The sequence below is a fragment of the Rhamphochromis sp. 'chilingali' genome (genome assembly GCF_963969265.1).
Source record: "Rhamphochromis sp. 'chilingali' genome assembly, chromosome: 20".
Classification (NCBI taxonomy): Eukaryota; Metazoa; Chordata; class Actinopteri; order Cichliformes; family Cichlidae; genus Rhamphochromis; species Rhamphochromis sp. 'chilingali'.
The window spans coordinates 23,710,546-23,729,226 of NC_137947.1; the positions used below are offsets into that span (position 1 = coordinate 23,710,546).

Genomic DNA, 18,681 nt, shown 5'->3' on the forward strand with positions numbered 1-18,681 from the left:
TGAGAAAGCATAAGGGTGAAACCTTTGAAATTGTGTGGCTGGCTTGACTTCACAGATGGATAATGTTTGCATCTTTCTTGTTGTAGCCTTTGCCTCAAGATACTGATTATGTTTTATTGCTTTCTGCTAGAAATTGTACTGTATTTGTATATTTTCACCAAGTCTGAACTTACTCACACAGTCCTTTCAGCATCAGTCATGAGCAAATCAGTTTATTAGGGCATGTGCTTGTAGCTGCAGGCTAAATGTGCTTTGTCATGCAGACTCACATGCTGGCTATTCTGAATAAGTCCTGTAGATTATAATAGTTTAATAGCTCAGTTTTTGAACTCTTACACAAGTAGCAGTCAGTCATACATCACTCTAGGCATATATAATAAGGTTTGGAGTTGATTCATATTGATCTGTCTGGCTCAAATCATGAAATAAACTATCTTTTTTTTATTCTGTTCCCAAAACAATAACTTGGTTAAAGCAAAGACAATTGAAGAGTCTCAAAAACTGACAGATGCCAGACAGCCTGATTAAGTCGCTAATCAGATTACCTGACTATACAAATAAGAACTTAAAAGCTTGATTTATATCACTGAATCCCTTGGAGGTTACACTGTAATGGATATTGTTGGTGTTTACCTTTCTCTGCAGTCACGTGCAACACTGAGGTGGTTATGTTGGCTTTGGAGCTAATAAATATTGAAAAATGCTCATACTTATATTGAAAAAGGGCAGAAGAATTTAGAACAATTTGTCTATAGAGGTTGTCAGAGTTAGGAAAATGAGAAAAGACGTGAATAGACTGGAGGAAGGGGGCAGTCATTGTCTTATGGCTCAGCACACTGGAGTAAAAATAAAATGGCAATGATCGCAAGCTGATGGCACAGGTTGCCTGGTAGGAAGCAAGTGATCTGCAGATAGTTGTGGTCCTCAACTGCAGTCACGCTCGGATAGATTAGCAACCGTTTGCAAAACATTGTCGTCTTATTTATGAATGCAGACAGTGTGAATCACCAACGAGCACAACTCTTTTGCATAGTGTTTCTTTTCACAGAAAAGTGGTTGCTAGTTGGTTGGATTCTGGTTATTTTGCTATATCAAAACACTGTTTATAAACACAGATTGCAGATGTTGCAGACCTGGTTCCTGTCTTCAAAACAATCGTTTCAAAAGCAAATTGACTGTACATGACACATGGCCCCAAACTGTCAAATTGAAGCTGGCAGTTGTTTCGGGTTTGCAAAACCCGGTATTATTACTTTTCTGAGAAAAGGTGCAGAGGCCAACGTAAATCCCAGGGGCCAGAATCGGCCTGGCAAAGACTTAATCCTACCTGCTGAACAGCTTTTTGAAATATAAGGGAAGGCATACATTTTTGGACTTTTAACTTTGAAATAAAATTATACTCCACAGTAGATGGGTAACAAAAAAACAGCAAATAACAGAAAAGTTCCTGCCATTCACTGAATACAGTAGAAATTTCAGTTTTATAAATATGGGACAGTCTGAGCAGTGAGCTACACGAAATTGTGCCAGAAACTGTTATTTTAACTTGAGGATACTCAAAAATAAATAAAAGTTTGAATTTCTGGTTTCACTTTCATGTTGATGGTTTTCTGAGTAATGTCAAACATCAAAGAATGTCAAAGAAATATTGTAGTGAATGTCATCCATGTGTCACCTTTTGCCACTGGCTTTCTGGTTGGCTGCTTACTGTAAACAAACCTATATTGTGAGATGCATGAGTCAGTAAACGAACTCACTTTTTTTTTTTCTTCAGATTTTATGAAGGTTGGTATTAAGTGTTGTTCCATTTTAAACCCAGAACCTCTCACCGTTCACACCAAATAATCACAGCCTTCAGTGGGAACTGAACATTAGCTTGCCTCTGCTCCTCTGCGTGCACATTGATCTGCAAGTGTTTGTGGATGTGCCTAGTAAGATAAAGCATAACAGGAATTTGTGGCAGTTAAATGCAGAGACAGTTCCTGTATGCCAAAAGGGAGATATTTATAGATGTTGTTTTTAAGGGGAAGCTAAGAGCTAGGTTCTTCTTTTTCTATTACTGAACTAAGGCATGTCTGCTATGTCTCTGTTATGGACTTACTGAAGATAAGAGTGACATTTTATTGGAAGCGTCAGTGAACAGTTGCACTTTTCTCAAACATAAATGCAGAAAAAGCCCACTGTGTCTTTGAAATCTCCAAAAATTCAATTTTCAGCAACACATTTACACAACCACTCAGATTTACTGCTCCAAAACGGTTTAGCACATTACAGAATTGACAACAGAAACAACCAAGCTAATTTGAATTATGCATCAAAGAGAGCAATAATTACTACAAAGACGTCTGTAGCATCAGACAAAGTTTTCCAGTCAGTGTAAAGCACAGCCCTAGGGATGACTGGATAGTGGGTGGTGGGGCAGGGCTTCCCCAGCCCACCTGCCAACACCTTTGAGACAAGCAGCAGGATCAACCCGTTCACTCGTTCTGCCTCGGGGCTCTCTTGTTAAAAGCACTCTAGCTGATGGATACCAGCAATGAACAAAGGAACTGGGCACTAATGGTGCATTTGCCTACTCCTCTTCATGTAAATGATGATCTGTCCATCTGGCTATCAGTGGACCCTCACTGCTGCTCTTTTCATGGTAGTTTTTATTGCCAAGAGTGACTCTTGATTTTTATTTCTTTCCTAAAATTCAGTTGTTTTTGCTTGTAACCACTTTCTGCAAGGCTCCACTGACAATAGTAGTAAAGTAATTTTAATAAAGTGTTCATTTAAAAAATAATTCTCAAACCTTTTTTGTGGATTTTTACTCAGTTTGATAAGCTGTCAGTTCAGGTAAGCTGTTCACTTGTTAGTTTCTCTGAGACCATCAAAGTTTATTTTTGTTCTCCTCTTAAAATATTACTTTGACCAATAAGCTCACAGAATTATGTTGGCTTGCCCCTTGTTCTCTTGTGCAAACCCCTTAAGTGTACCTACAGCTCTTTTAGGCCTCTTACAGACATGAGATATGAAACATTGCTGACTTTATTCAAACGTGGCCAGAGCAGTGAAGAGTGAGCCATGGTACATGAGGTGTAATTCATGCAGCTATTTTATTATTATTAAAACGTGTGTGTTGAAAGTAACTTGTCTTCCTTTCTTTCTTTCTGTATCTACTTCCTCCCTTGCTAACTCATTCATCTCTCACACACGGTGACAGCAGCAGAGATAAACTATGAATAAACTGGCCTTATAAATGACTGCAAAATGCATTAGTCTGGATTTTTATCATACCTTGATGGATGGATGTGACTTCCTGTTTGTCTTGGGAATTTTAGCTCCAGCTTTATCTCATGCGGTCTTCCCTGGTCGACAGCCGTGAGACTGTTACTGTTTAAATTTTTACCACCAGGTCAACTTATCAAGAAAAGCTGTGTTATTCTTTAACATTGCTAATGACACACAGTTACATTTACCTGACTGCAGATGATTTAAGCTAGAAAGCTTGATGGTTTCCAGAGTCCCATCAATAGTTTGACTTGCTACAGAGAAACTTCACCTTCTCCCCAAAAGCGACTGTAGGGTAAGGCCTGATTTAGACTTCTGTAGGTAGTCTTTGCAGAACCTGTGACGCAACCTATGTAAGGTTCCTATATAGGTCCCTCCATTTCATTTGACCCGTCATGTCTAATCCTGTAGTTGGCGCATTCTCCATCTAGGAATTTGCTGACATTTTCGAGTTCTTATGTGAATGCTATTAATATTATTCCTTATATTGAGGCTATTATTGCTATTCTCTCACTGATAAATTCAAAAACTAGAAGCCAGAAATACACTGGAAGAATCGACGGTAATGAACGCACTGATGTAACTACCTGACATGTCATTGCACTTCTGGGGAGGTCTACATTAGGTTACACCAAAGGTTACAGCATAGGGTTTTCAGAGGACTTTGCAGTTACTATGTAGCTATGTAACAGTGTGATATGTATACATACCCAGGACCACTGCTGTAATAAGTTTTCCATCAGTTTAAGCTGTAATAAGGTGATCATTTAGACTTAAAGAGGAAACTTTAATATGTCACTGGATGAATTCAAATGAGTGTAAAAATGGCTTTACCACATTGAACAACAGGAAAAGCTTTTCCTGCATTGATTTGGTCAGTGGGGATGTCGTGTGATCTGGCGTTTAAAGTGCTTGGTGTGTGTGCGATAGATATGAGAGAAAGCGGAAGCATGGTCCTTCCCATTGTTGTTGGCTGTAACCTTTTCAAGTTCATAATCTCTGCAGTTTTTCTCTGCAGAGGTGTGTGTGTGTACGCCTGCTCCTGAACATTTACTGTACCACGTGCTTCAGACTCTTGAGCATGGGGAGAATAAATCAATCTCCTCATTTCTATGGTAACACTCCACTCAGCAGAATGGGTGTGATTCAAGCTTTCAGGGCTCAGGCAGCATGTGTACAAGCACACACATACTGCACAATTAGTCCCCTGTTAAAGCTCTGCCGGTAGCGGAACTTGTGCTTGGGTGGAGAGATGGAAGGTGTGAGTGTTGAGAGGGCTACCTTAACAAAGAGCAGTCCTGTGTGACCAAAGCACAGCCAGCTTATGACCTCTCTATGGACAACACTGAACACACAGCAAACTTGCACACATACTGTAATGTGTATTAATTTTCGCATGGTTTTCGCAGCTCGAGGTGCAAATCTCATCTGCAAGAAGATTATCTCCATTCTCAGCACGTCCATTCACTGACCTTGAGCCTTAGACAATAGAGATGTCTGCAGATCTCAAAATGATCATCTGCCTTGCAATTTTCTTAATGTATTCTATTGTACATGCTTTGGGTTTATCTTACGTTTCAATTGAGGATGTTTTTGCTTCGCCTATCAGAGGAAATGGCTCAATAATACAAAGGGAAAGAGGAAGTGCAATATGTTTTTAAGTATTTCCACTTTTTGTTCACACATACTACATGATGACAGCTGTGTGTGCAGAGAGAACATGTTGAGGGAGTATATTCCAAGGTTTGGGTGGATGTATGGGGGTGGGTGTGTGGATAAGCTTCCACTTAACCTGTACCTCATTTTAGCACCCTGTCTAAATGTCTCTGTAGGATGCAAGAGCAGCCAGTGTTGAGGAGCTGTGGATCCTCATGGAATCAATAATACAGCAATATAGTGTCAGGATAGGGGGATGGTGGGGTAAAGAAAGATGAGAAAAGAGGAGGAGGAGGAGCCCAGCACTGCGTGCCTGGAGTGAAAAGTGATGGAATCAAAGCTGTAGCTCTCTTTCTTTCATTTCTCCATCTTTGCCATTTTCCCCATTCTCTCCTCATTTCCCCCCTTGCTCATCACACATGCCTCTCAATGTCTGAATAACGTCTCTTTTTTTTTCTTTTTTTAAATTTAGTTTAATGATTGGCTATTCCACATCCCCCATGTGTGAAATGGAAATGATTAGACATTTGTAGTATTGGAGGCTGTCATATTGACTTGGCTAAGGACATTTCTGCTGTCACAGTTCGGATAAAGCACTGAAGGCTTTCCACTTGAAATCTGTATGACAGTAAGTGTGTGTGTGCACATGCATCCCTTGGTGTTTGTAGCACATTGCCATGACATGCTCAGTGTGATGGCTGGTCTCTCTCCTGCAATGTCCATCATGTTTTATGTATGTGAGCTAAGCCTTTGCCAGCTAATCCAAGATGCATATTAGGCTACTGTAGTTTAGTTTTTATTATTCGCCTCTAATTAATCCTCAAAGCATGCTATTACTCACGCTCTTGAAGGGAAAAAAGTCAATTTAAATAGCACCATACTTGAAAGTGCTGGACCTGATCTTACCTATAACACCTATACCTTGTCAGAAACCTATAGTCGACATACCCTACACCTCCCTCCCACAGTCTGGGTAAAATATATGAAGCTGTGACTGCGCCATGATGTTATACTGTGAACATTTCCCACACATTTAGTCTGCGTGAATGCTGTCAAGCTCCAGTCTTATATTTTTTTTCTTCTAAGTTATAAAGTCAGCTGCAGAGATGTAGTGCACGCTGTCTTGAGTTTTTTTTGACAAAGCTCCAAGCTAACACCCAGACATATCACAAGATCAAAGACTACGAAGTGTTCTTCAGTGTCAGTGGGGGAAGAACAGAAGGAAAAACTGTCCACGGTGTAGTTCATTCTTTTATAAAGTCTTTAACAAAGCAGAAGAGGAAGTTGGGTGATGAATCAGTGAATGAATCAGCTGTAGTGCCAAATCACAACATGGGTCATGAAGAAGAGTATCAGACTATGACAAAGGTCATGCACCCAGACAAATCCATCAGTATTAGCTGGTTTTATGCCATAGAAGCTGCAAATTAATGACATAATTAATATAGCATAATTAATATAGCTATATGATAACCCAACGGGCGGGGCTGAGATAGATTTTGGTTGCCCGACCGGAGATATCGCTAGCTCCGGGACGTCGGGCTAGCGATTTTTGCGAGCCCTGAGACTGTTTTATAATATCTTTCTCCATAGTTATTTATGTTTACAAATGATCAGTGGAAACATTCTAATAAATTAAAGTAACAAAATGATTATATAAATCCAGGTCTTTGAAAAGTGAAAGTTTGCCTTTGCAAATGAAAAGCTATACTTGAAGTGTGAACATAAAGCACTAAACTCAGTTGTCATTACATGGTTGTCATGAAATGAGAGTGTGAGAAAACAGAGCTTGCAAGGCGAACACATGCTAGCATGGAAGGGGACAGGTGTGACCATGAATGGATGAGGAGCAGCGGTCAGCAGTGGGACAGGTGGTTGTAGGAAAAGAAGTGTGTTTGTGTCAATCTAGTAAATGACTTCTTTGTTTATTTATTTAGTACTCTCAAATGCTCAGTTGACCTTATAAAAATCATGTTCTGCTGGTGTTTTACCATCAAAAAGGCACAAATGTTTAAAACTTGTCTGGTTTCCACAGCAGCAAAGGCAAAAATATTTTTCCCCAGGCTGAACTTGTGGTACTATATTAAACAGCAATGGAGTGAGTCTGAAGTGTAGCTCTCTGTGTGCGCTTATTCACTCTGAATACCAAAGAGATAATAAAGCAGAGTGCTGAAAATTTCCCCAAATTTTAGACGGTGACTCCAGGCTCTTTAGTTTCCTTTAGCATATTTTGGCTTCTATTTTTGCCCTTTAAAATCAGATGAATTTCACCCAAAGCGGCTGTCATGAGTTCTACATGGTGAATTGGCTGTCAGGCACACCAAATGCCTCTCTGTGAGATGCCAACTGTGGGCGTCTGAGATACGCTGATTATTCTGTCTGACGCTTGTTGAGTCAATCTGTCTCAGCCTTCAGACGTTATGGCCGTTTGGTCGCTTCGGCCTGGAACAGCCAGACATTGGTCACTGTTATCGCTCCATTTTGTCATTGTTATCAGTGTTGTATTTGCCATTACCACATTTGTTTATTGCTAAGTATTTACTTGTAAAATGCTATAACATTTATTGCTCTTTACAAAAAGCACTTGAAGTTATAATTTCAGAAATGCAAATTATATGTAAGCTTTTCTGGAAATTGCTTTGGAAATGTATGATGACTCCTTTCGTTCCTCCGTGCATGCTCAGACACCAGTGTAGACAGAGGAAGAGAGACATAGCAGCTAGGGTCACTGCTGTTATCACCACTGGGATGAAACCATGGCAACCACGCTTCGGACCTAATAACCATTACTGCCTGTTACTGCGACCCCCCCCCCCCTACTCTCACCTTTACCCCATTTTAGTGAAGCGTCTCTGTGCATCATTTCTGTTATCAAATTATTAAAGGAAATTTGGTGAGTCTAACGTTCTTCAACTAAAATATTACAGTCTAAAAAAAAGACAACAACAAACTAAGACCATGTGAACCATGTTGTAGTGCTATTTGATGACGGCCAAAAATCAAAATCACAATTATTTTGGTCGTATATTCAACTTAAGGAACATCATCCATTAACTCAGTTGAAGTATTAATGATTTTTCTGCAGGTTTGTGTCCTCTAATTAAAGGCTTCCTTTCTTGGCTCAAAATAAACTTCACAGTGGAGGGGGAAAAAAAGTTTTTGTTCATGTTCGTCGTTAAGGTTGTAACAATTTTCCAAAGCTACCGTTTAACATTTTACTTCAGTTTTTCTTTAGAGGGGATGGGAGGGCAAAATAACAATTTTGGCAATAAACGTGTTTACTCTGATATATTTCCAGTCCACTCATTATCTGACCAATTCTTAAACACAGGTATCCACATGGGTACGACACTACATGAAGACAAAACTGATATATTATTGTCATTTGTATCTTAATTATGAATTATTGCACCCTTAGCAAACAATGGAAAATCATAATTAAATATAATTATTTGCACAGCCCTAGCTTTTTGTTATAGCTCGTTATTTGTCAGTCTTTCAGACTATGCGGCTATCTGTTTAAAACCAGATGTGAGAAATGCACTGAACATCTGTCACCCCATCCTCTGTATACCTTCCTGTGTGAACCGGCGGTTCTCTCTCTCTTCATCAATCCAAACAGCTGACAAAGGTTGTCAGAGCTGCTGCTTCTGCTGCAGGACTCTGATAAGGATAATAGTGCTGAAATTGTGTTTGCAACTTACATTTCCTTAAATTCCTTAAATTTCCTTTGACATGAAAAATATACTGGCCCATACATGTTTCTCAAACTGCAGCCATGTGTACAAACAGTTATATGGAGATGGGAAAAGCTGCACTGAGATTTTGAAGCAAATCTAGAAATTTCTTGTGTGTACATAAATATATGCATATTTTCATATATCTCAGTAAAGAGAGCCTATTAATGAAAACGTGAAATTGGCCAAAAGTTGTAGTTTTTTAGTTCCTATTATATCCTATTGTGTAGTTCCCTAAGTTATACAGGGATACAGTTTTGAATTCATCAGCTGAATGTAGCTGGTTGATTATTTTGGAAATGTTTCAAAGCAGCAACAGATGTGGTTCAATTTTTAGCCAGCCACCACCAAGTGATGTCAGTTTTTTTTCTTTTTTTTTCTCCTTCTACGGTGAGGTCACAGAGTATGTATAGAGCAGTTAATTACTGCACACGCAGAACTTCTGCAAAACCCTTTACTAATATAAGCCTCGTTGTCATGACTGCAGCAGTGCACTGCACAGAATAGTCGACTGTCAGGTCAGATGAGTTCAAGTTGTTCTCTGCCATCAGGTAAGTATGAAATATTCAAGTTAGCTGACCTTTATGTATATTCTATTTAAAGAACCCATCTCTTCCTTTGCAATCAGACATGTGGTTTAAGGTTGGTTTATACTGCTCTAAAAGTTTAGACCATGAACACTGTGGCAGTTAGCTGTGTACAGTTTCTACCAGATGGTTAGCTGGAACTTTCTGAATTTTACAGATGTTGCTTTATGGCAGTTTGCTGTTTTTTCTTTTCTTTCCTTTCTTTCCCTTTTTTAAGGAGGCCATATTTTACCTTTTGCCTATCTTGTCCACTTTCATTTATTGTGTTTTTTCCTTTTTGTGCATGTGTAATATCTGCAGAAGTTACAAAGCCCATGTCAAAAGGAATTGTCTACTTCAGAAAATACTAGTTGTTATTAGGTGTCTGAAACACCTTGTTGGGGTCCAGCTTTTTGTTTTGTTTGTCTGTATCGCCGGGTAATACATTTGCCTAATGACCTCCGGCAGAGAACAAGCACCCTACAGACCAACATTTTTATTCTTTTACAGTAGCTCAGGCTGCACCTTCAAGTCTTGGTTAAATGCCAGACATTGATGACTCCTTACTACTACAAGCCCAGGCTATACTATTATTTTTACCTCTTCATGCTTCGTCCAAACTGATATACTTGATCACAAAAAATAGGGCTGGTAGATGCTGTTTATATGATGAAAATAGGTAATTTTAGTCTGCTGCTTGGTGGTTGATTGGCACCATGATGGCGTCATCACATCATATGTCATTTGTGGATATAAATGATGTTGTCATTAATTTAAAATAATAGGGTGCTTTCATCAGGCGTTTTAGGTGCAGAAATACTAAAGTTCTCACGTGCCAGATTTGTTGCTCAGCCACTGGTCCAGGAGGAGCTGGTAGAAAAAGACAGATTTCATGTATTATAGTAAGATTTCCACACCACTACCAGGAAAATACTCTGTGCTGTTTTGTTACATGGCTAATGTGGGTATAATTATATGCCCAGAGGCCAAAGTTATGTCAACATTTTAACAGCAAGGGGCAGAAACTGGGGAAACTTTAAGACCAATTTTAAACCAGTAAACAAGGACTGGGAGGGAGTTGGTTTGTTTCCATGTTGCCTTTTTTTGCTGCAGTGCGGGTCTTTGAGAAAATGGTAAGGGCATCCAAACAGTGTCTTCTGTTGCAGGTTCTCGTTGTTTGCCTGATTCTGGTTCTGGCTCCACTGGCTGATGGCTACTCGTGTTCTCATGAGGTTTACGGTTAGCCAACAGTAGTCTTTTGTCTTATTGTTTGTTCCAACCATGCAAGGCAAACAGAACTTTTCTGAAAGGTGGTCTGAAAGACACTGTGTCTAGAATAGAGTTGCATACAGAGAGAGAGCAGCAATGTAAAGTTTGGGTGAAAAATGATCTATTTATGGTTGTGGACCTCTAAAAGGAAATTTATATAGCCTTTTAAATGGCATTAGACATCTTATTATTATGATGATTTGAAGTCATTTGTTTCTAGCTGTTTTTGTACCATTGCCGCACCTTTAATTTGACTAAAATGAAAGCATCAACACCAACATTGTCAGTATGTGCAGATGTACACATTGGTGCATTTGTCTACCTGAGTGTAATTTGTTGGTTTGGTTTCATTTTGGTTATGATGATTGAAATGTGAATGTAGAGGGCCCTGCGGCATAAACCACACCAGCTATTTAACCCACATGCACACCACTGCCACTTGCATCATCTCACATATGCAGTCACTACCAATGCACGAAATCTCATGGTTAGCCAGATACTATTGATTTATCTGGCCTCACCCAGTGTGTAACTCTTAAAAATTTAAGAATTGTCTTTCTTTGGAAGGATCTCACCTTCCTACTTCCACACTGTCAAATCTCTGAGCATCATACTTGTAATATTTCAATTATTGCTATGTAGCCATGTATTGATAAACAATCAATGCTAAAAAAAAAAAGATAATCTTGGATGGTAGTATCCTCTGATAGACGTATGTAGCGCTACTAAAGCTATTTAGAGTCCAATAATCAAGAACTCTGGCAAATTAAAGTAACATTTGGGCTTGGTTTAGATTTAGTTGCTTCGATTTCTTTTCCATAATTCTTTTTTTAAAAATAAATATTTGACATTGCGCTCCCTTGCTGAACATTTTTTTTTCTTTCTTTGTGTGACAGGAGTGTCTCCAACAGCTGGTGATGATGCCTTTACCAAATGTGCTGATACTGGGCCGGAACCCCCTCTCTGGTAAGTGCCAGCGTACTAAACAGTACGTCTTCATTATACAGACTGACGGTCTGACCCGTCCTGTGCCGGTTTTAACTTGACTCTAGCTGAGTGGCACTGGTAGTAAGTGCATTGCAGGCAGTTCACTAAGAGGACATTCAACATTGCAGAGCTCCCCAAACTTCATCAGAATGCAAATTTAATCCTGTTAAAATTATCCAGTGCTTTGATGTTTCATGTGTGCTTTCTCTTTGGTGCCTTTATTTTCTTTTTCTGCACAATAACGAGCTGTTAAATGTCATTCATAACCCACGCTGAATCGAAACTTAACAGCAGAAAATGAAAAATGTTGATCATATTTTTGCAGCGATGTGAAGTGGACCAATTATAGGTTTCACAATCTTTCTGCAGCTCTATTCTCAGAAAGCGTTGTGAAAACTTGTACACACATTTTCCACCACAAGCAAGTCGCCCACGGCCACATCTGTAGAGTTCTATTACCCAAAGTGTTAAATTCATTTAACCCCTTGGCATCAAGGCTTTGACCTGGTGCTCCCAGCTATGCAACTTAATACGTCTTAGTCGCCTTAAAAGCAACAATCGTGCAGAGTCAAGTGTTCGAACACCATGATAATATTTTATGTAGCTTGACTTGTCCAGCCCTAAGTGCCAACTTGATACTCCAGCATGAACTTAAGTAAGCCACTGGGGAGAAGATAACTAACAGCAGGTCATCATTTAAGATTATGCCGTAGTGGTTGCAGAAATACATCTGTATTAAAATATATAATTTGGAGGGGGTTCAGCCAGTGTAGATCAGTAGACACACAAAAGATCATTGGATTGGTTGCTCTACTTTGGGAAAACAGTATCCACACAAAGGTTCAGAGCTTTTGTGTAGATGTCTGCAACTTTAATCATGAGCTCTTCAGTGTATTGTTTCCAGGCTCAGGTCACAGATGTTGCTGAAAGATCTGTACCTTTTTAAATACCCATCCTCCCCCAGCTGCCTTATCATACGTTCATCACAGCAGTTTGTTATTTTTGGGTTTTCAGCACTCTTTAGTGGTCACAATTACCCTTTTTAATTCTCATATGCCCCTACTAGCATGAAAGGTAAATAAATGAACAATAAGAGGCTGCAAGTAGTGAATACTTTTGTGTATGGATCACTGGCACCAGATTTCATAATTGCTTTTATTTGGTGTTTATTAATCCTTGTCAGCCCCTGTCTGTTTGTTTGAATACATCACTGCCATTTTCACAGCACCTTGGCAGTCTTTCACAGCCTCACGCAGCAGCCTTTAGAAGTCCTGAAGGAAATATTAAGAGGATACCGAGGTCGACCCATTGCACGAGTGGAGTGAAGCTCCATGTAAGTGGGCCAGACCAAGCAGGAAGACTTCACTCATCTAGTGCTTTTTACCTTGTAGCTCATCAGATAATCACTCAGCAAGGCAGCAGCCAGTCAGACCAGTGCTAGCTGTGGAGCTTGGCTGCTGGCTCAGTGACTGCCAGCTGAAAGTCATTGGCCATGTGGCTTTTATTATGCTCCCATTAGGGGGGGCAGGGGACAGCTCTCCATGTGTGTGAGTGCATGCATGTGTGTTTGGTGGATGGGGGAGGGGTGTCTTCACAACAGTGAACAGTGGGAATGCACTGTAGTACCCCCCTCAAGGCTCTGGTTTAACCCTAGTTCCCTTTGCATAAACATGCAGGGTTATATGCACAGACAAACACTCCCTTGTGCATGCAAGTAGTGTCTGGTCAGTATGGTTATGTGCACATGTCAGAAAAACAGAGTAGCTCCTTTGTTTAGTCTGTTTTAAAGTCTGTGAATTATCATCACTAATATCTTAGCTAATCTATAGCTGCTTTCCTTGGGCAAATTGAGTGGCCTTTTATAGTTATAATCCTCTTTTCATCACTCCTAATGGAAAATGCTATTCACTGACACCAGCCAAAAACAAAGCTGATTGAGTCATCATCAGACAAAATTTAAAGGTAAATTAGTGGAGTGTTTTTGGAGCATTTCTAAAACCTACAGTATGCTCCCTTATATTGAAGAACGCCATAATCTGAAGCCCTCTTTAACTCTATGCTGAAAACTCATACGTAAACTACGAGGGGCATAAAAGTGTAGGCATAAAAATAGTTTCCGGTGACATCAGTTCAGAAGTGGATTTCCTCGAAGTCTAAATCAGTATCGATCACAGTGCTTTGGTTGTCCTCACTGTATAGGAGCACTCAGACTATTTGTGTTCCTGAGGCTGAAATATTTTCGTTTTGTGGAGATGCACGTTTACCTCTGTTTGTGTGTCACCCACTGTGTATTTGTGTGAATTTACTGTCTTTGCATAAGATTTGAAATAGGACTTTGCTTCACCATGTGCAAAAATACCTTATATAGTGTAAATATTTATTTTATGAATTAATATATTTAAGCAAGAAAATCCGATATGAAAATCTCTGAAACTGAGGAAAAAAGTTCTGCCTATTTTTTTACTATGTTGTGGTCAGTTGTGCGTCTATAATAAGCAGAGTAGATGGAGAGGATACCAGTGTTGGGTTAGCTCTGAGAGCTAGGGGATTGGTGGCTATTAATATAAATGGGTAGCCTGCCTGAATAAAATCTATGTGCAGGAAATGCTGGGTAAAGCACAATTGCTCTAAAATGATCTCTAAGTAAGGTTTAGTCAACTCTGCCCTGTCCTCTGCTCCAGTGAGATGGGTTGAATAGACTCTGGCACCTTGTCAAAGCAATATCATATTGCATGTACCAGTATTATTACTGACATGCATGCCATTGGGTCCTGACAGAGCTTGCATGGAAGTACACAATTCTGTTTTTCCTCATAATTGACTCACATCCTCCCACACACTGCTGTGGCATTGCAGGAAGAAGGGTTGGTAACTGTCCTTCTGACCTTTTGTTTCCTGCCTAAAGGATAAAAGAGGGAGGAGGGAAAGGTGGTGAAAAAGGAAGCCTAGATGAGTGTGCTCAGTCTCAGAAGGTGCAGATCCTCTATAACAATGTTAGAGGATGGTAGGAAGGAAGGATGGGTGGATGTGTGTTGCAAAGAATAAATGGGTGGATGAAGTGATTGGATAAGAGAGGAGGAGAGTGATGGAGGACAAAAAGCCAGCAGAGATTGAAGGCGACCTCTTTGCTGCTGGAGGGAGATTTCTTTCTTTATTTTCAACCTTGCCTTTTCGCCTTCCTCCTGCTCTCTGTCTCTTTTGGTTTCTGTGTTTCTATATTCTTCCCTTGTGTTTGTGTTGCTTGTGCGCTGTGGTGCTTTCCTCCTTTTGTGTCTCTTCCTTTCATCTTTCCCTCTTTACCGCTTCTCGCTCTTGTTCTCTCTGTCTCTCGGTTGCTCTCTCTGATGGTATAAATTATTTATCCTATGAGGCCCCTTATCTTTCCTTGGTTGCTTCAGTCGATTTGCTGAGCTAAATCCCTTCCCTGACTAGAATAGGTTCCTGTGGCTCTAATAGACTATTGTTAAGCCCAGTGGCTCTGAGAATTAGTTTTATCTGTCACCCTCCTAGGCCCAAATTCACTTTTTTGTGTGCTTCATAATGAGTGACTGACTAAGCACACTTCAGTATTCATTCTTAAAACAGCACTGGTTATTTTCTAGAGACAGTTATTAAGAGTTAAGAGTATTTACTATTAATTAATGATAATATATACTTAAAATGCAGTGACATAAATGTTCAGTTGATTTTTTTTTTCTAAAATGTTTCATGACATCATGCCATGTCTGGGTCACACGCACAGTGGATTTGTGGAAAAACACCTGACCTTGTTATGACTGATTTCTATACCAGAAGGTTAGAAAGTTTCCCTCTGAGTTGTCAACAACCTGCCACTCATTTCCTTGGTTGCGCTTCAGCACAAATTCTATTACAAGAGAATTTCCATATTATGATTGAAGCATCTCTATAATAAGTGCCTAAAGAAGAAAAAAGGCTGCTGCAAAGCTCCAGGTCTACTAGCTGGAATGCTCAAAAAAGAGAGGGGGGAAAAAGAGACCTGCTTCACTATATATTTAACATAACTGAAAGTTATTTTCTCACATATGAATGCTGCAAATGTTGGCACAGTTGGGTCCTGACATTGTCAAGCAGTTGGCACACAAGATAGATTTTCGGTGTTGGCAAAATTCCACTTGCTTTAGGGAAGGATGCCGAGAGAGAGCATCCTAGAGGCAGGATGCAGTGAACACACCGGATTATTACCTGTGATATTTCACAACGTGCAAGCCGGCAGAGAGGCGGGGGCTGTCACACAGACGGGGGCTATGAGATTAAGTTTAATATCTGATCTGACTCATTTGCATTCTGACATGTCTGGTAATTTCTCAAAAGCTTCAGGGCTACTCTGTAATAATATTGACTTTTGTGCCTCTGATTCAAGACTGATGAATGAAGCATAATTGATTTGTATAGAGAAACCTGTAAAATAGCTGAATAGACACTTGCAATGGGAGTCTCTGTTTTGCCATCCTGGAGCGACAACAGTGTCTGTTGCTTTAAAAAGCTCTTTCACATAGAAAGCAGCATGTGCTGTGCTGACTGCTAGGCCAAGCAAACGCTGACCACTGTTCTCTGTTCTCTGTCTGTACCATGTCATTTTTTGCGGCCACTTATGGTTTTATGTTTATGGTATGCGCTCGCTTCCTGCCAGTCTGCATTTCTACGGGTTGTGTGAATGTATGGATTTCAGAGGTGCCGTTTGTATCCACACTGTATGTGAAATGCCCTTAAGTTGTTGCTTTCCACAGCTTTTTTTTAACCACCTCAACCCACTCCAAACATGTACTTTTCAGTCCTTCATGAAAAGTACTTTCATCACTCATTCATCTCATTATCTCTCTTTTTTTGTCGTTTGGAAAGTCCCACGAAGATTAAAGTTGTCAATGAAAATTGTCCTTGTGTATGCCTGCTGTTTAGCTGTGATGATTGGCCCATAAAGCAGACCACCCTACATCGAGAACATGCTGTCACTAATCTGGATTTATGATCGTTTTAGCGGGACATTTTTAGCCCTTGCTAGCCCCCCTGGGCCGCGGGATGAGCTGGCTTATCACACACACTCTGGTTATCAACTGGGGGAACACAGTCTTAGTACAGAGAGACACAGATGCCCTTAACTAGCATTAACTATACCACTTAGTTAGTGTGTGACACACACACACACACACACACACACACACACACACACACACACACACACAAACAAACATGCACCACCTGGTTTGCTGTTGTTCAGTCCCAAATCACACAGATGAGCTCAGGCCTGTTGAGCAGGCAAGCAGCTGTTTGTCGGTTTCAGCAGTTTCTGACAATATGTCCTGACATGTGGAAGTACTGGGTGTTCACCCTGCCAGCCTACTGCGCTGTGGAAAACATCGTGTCACTGTATCTGAGGAAAGGTTTTATAAGGGGAAATGGGAACAACCCAAGAATTTAGGCTTATTGGAAGTAAATGTGGGAATGATTTTATTCCTGTCTTAAAATAAGATGAAGCTGATGTTTTAATCTGAACCTACTACATCTTGATTTTTACAGGGAATTTGGTCGTGTGAAGCCCTGTTTCCAAAGGACACACAACCTTAAGATAAATTTATTACTAATTGAAAAAAAAAATCAGTTTGTAAAGCTTAATTTATGAGTTAGTTACTGACCTACATCATGCAATCGATCTGAGCTTGTTGTGATGAAGAGGCTGCGGAAAATACTTCCACTGCTATCAACAAAACACCAATCAGTAGCACTAATTAACTAACCTCTGTGTTTTTACTCCTTAATAAACCACAAAAACTGAACACAAAGCCAGACAAATAAAGGGAGTAACAAGAAACACGTAACAAATGATCTTTGATTTCCACAGGAATTTTGTTTGGGTTTTTATGCAGACATATTTAAAGTTATTCCCCTGCTGTGTCCTATGTCTTCCTTCAGCACAAGGTCTGGAAGAGATGAAGAAACTGTTGCTGTTGCTACTAGGCTGTGCTGTCCAGGTAAGAGCTCAGTGTAGTCGACCTAAACACTCCACATAAGTGCATTTGATACAGGTTTCATGCTGCTGTGAAAGTATGGACTAAGAAGATTCATAAAAGACGACTATCAACTCAAGATGATATTTTATGAGGAGGTCAAATAGATATCATTGTTATTTGTGTCATTTTTAGTGGTCATACTTTTGCAATTTAATTCTCAATCCAAAAAACACATTTGGAAGAGTTTAAGTCTGTTTAGTCCAGTCTTCCTTGATTTACTGCCAGCTTTAACTCTGATACAACTAACGCTGTGTAATGAATGACAATGCAGACCTTTTTCCTGTCTTATGACAAAGCCTGCATTCAGCTCTTACTCACTGCACGTCAGATAAAACCACTGACCTTTCACAAACTCCATTGTTTTATTCAAATGAAGCTGCACCTGTGTTCATGCACTTAACTCTGACTTGATAATGTGCCTACCACAAGGCTGCATTAAAATGCACAGATGCCTAGCTACTAATCAGAATTATTCATTAAAAATAAAAAAATACATTTTTCCATCTTCTTGCATCTTCTTATTCAGTTCAAGAGCCTGTCTCAGCTGTTTTTGCTCTTATCATCTTTCTGATGTATAAGAATACACTCAGCTCATGTTTACATTGTTGGCCTGCTAACCTCCTCTGGACCCCCAATTAAACTTACAGTATTAACTATGTCACATCTCAAATATCGTGCTCTTCTTCTCTCATTGAAGATTTAGAGATTTAACTTTTGCCCCTGCATCCTCCTCTCTCTGTTTACAGTGTGAGAAGAAGGAAGAGTACATTGAGCGTATCCAGACTCTGGACTTTGACACCAAAGCTGCCATAGCATCACGTATCCAAGAGGTATTTCTCCTCCACAGCAAACACAAAAGAGAAAATGTTATAAGCCTCGCTACACCTTTCAGCTGGTGTTCACTGTTACATTCACTATTCGCTAAAGCTTTATTGACAATATGATGGTAATTTTAGGTGACTCATAACCAAGAAAATGTAGTGGACCTGCAGTGGTTGGAAAGTGGTGAAATACCTCCAGAGGATCTGGACAGCCTCTCCAGAAACCTGGCTTTCCACCTCAAGCGCCTGGTGGATGAAAGGGACACACAGCTTGAGGTAATGACATACTGTATATGTGTGTGAATATACACTTATTTAGGCTTATTAGTAAAATGACAAAGTACAT

At 39.9% G+C, this 18,681-nt stretch overlaps 1 protein-coding gene across 7 annotated transcripts in view; it reads left to right on the forward strand.

The window, feature by feature from the left end:
• Nucleotides 1–18,681, forward strand: part of ccdc88ab (coiled-coil domain containing 88Ab) — a 63,125-nt gene that overhangs the window by 16,608 nt on the left and 27,836 nt on the right. For all 7 annotated transcript variants that reach the window (XR_013970090.1, XM_080869138.1, XM_080869143.1 and 4 more), the window contains exons 4-7: nt 11,398–11,467; nt 17,417–17,475; nt 18,261–18,344; nt 18,471–18,611. Coding sequence is in view for 6 of the 7 variants with exons in the window: in XM_080869138.1 (XP_080725264.1) it covers nt 11,398–11,467; nt 17,417–17,475; nt 18,261–18,344; nt 18,471–18,611 (354 nt within the window). In the remaining variant the exon portion in view is untranslated. The remainder of the gene's footprint in view (nt 1–11,397; nt 11,468–17,416; nt 17,476–18,260; nt 18,345–18,470; nt 18,612–18,681) is intronic.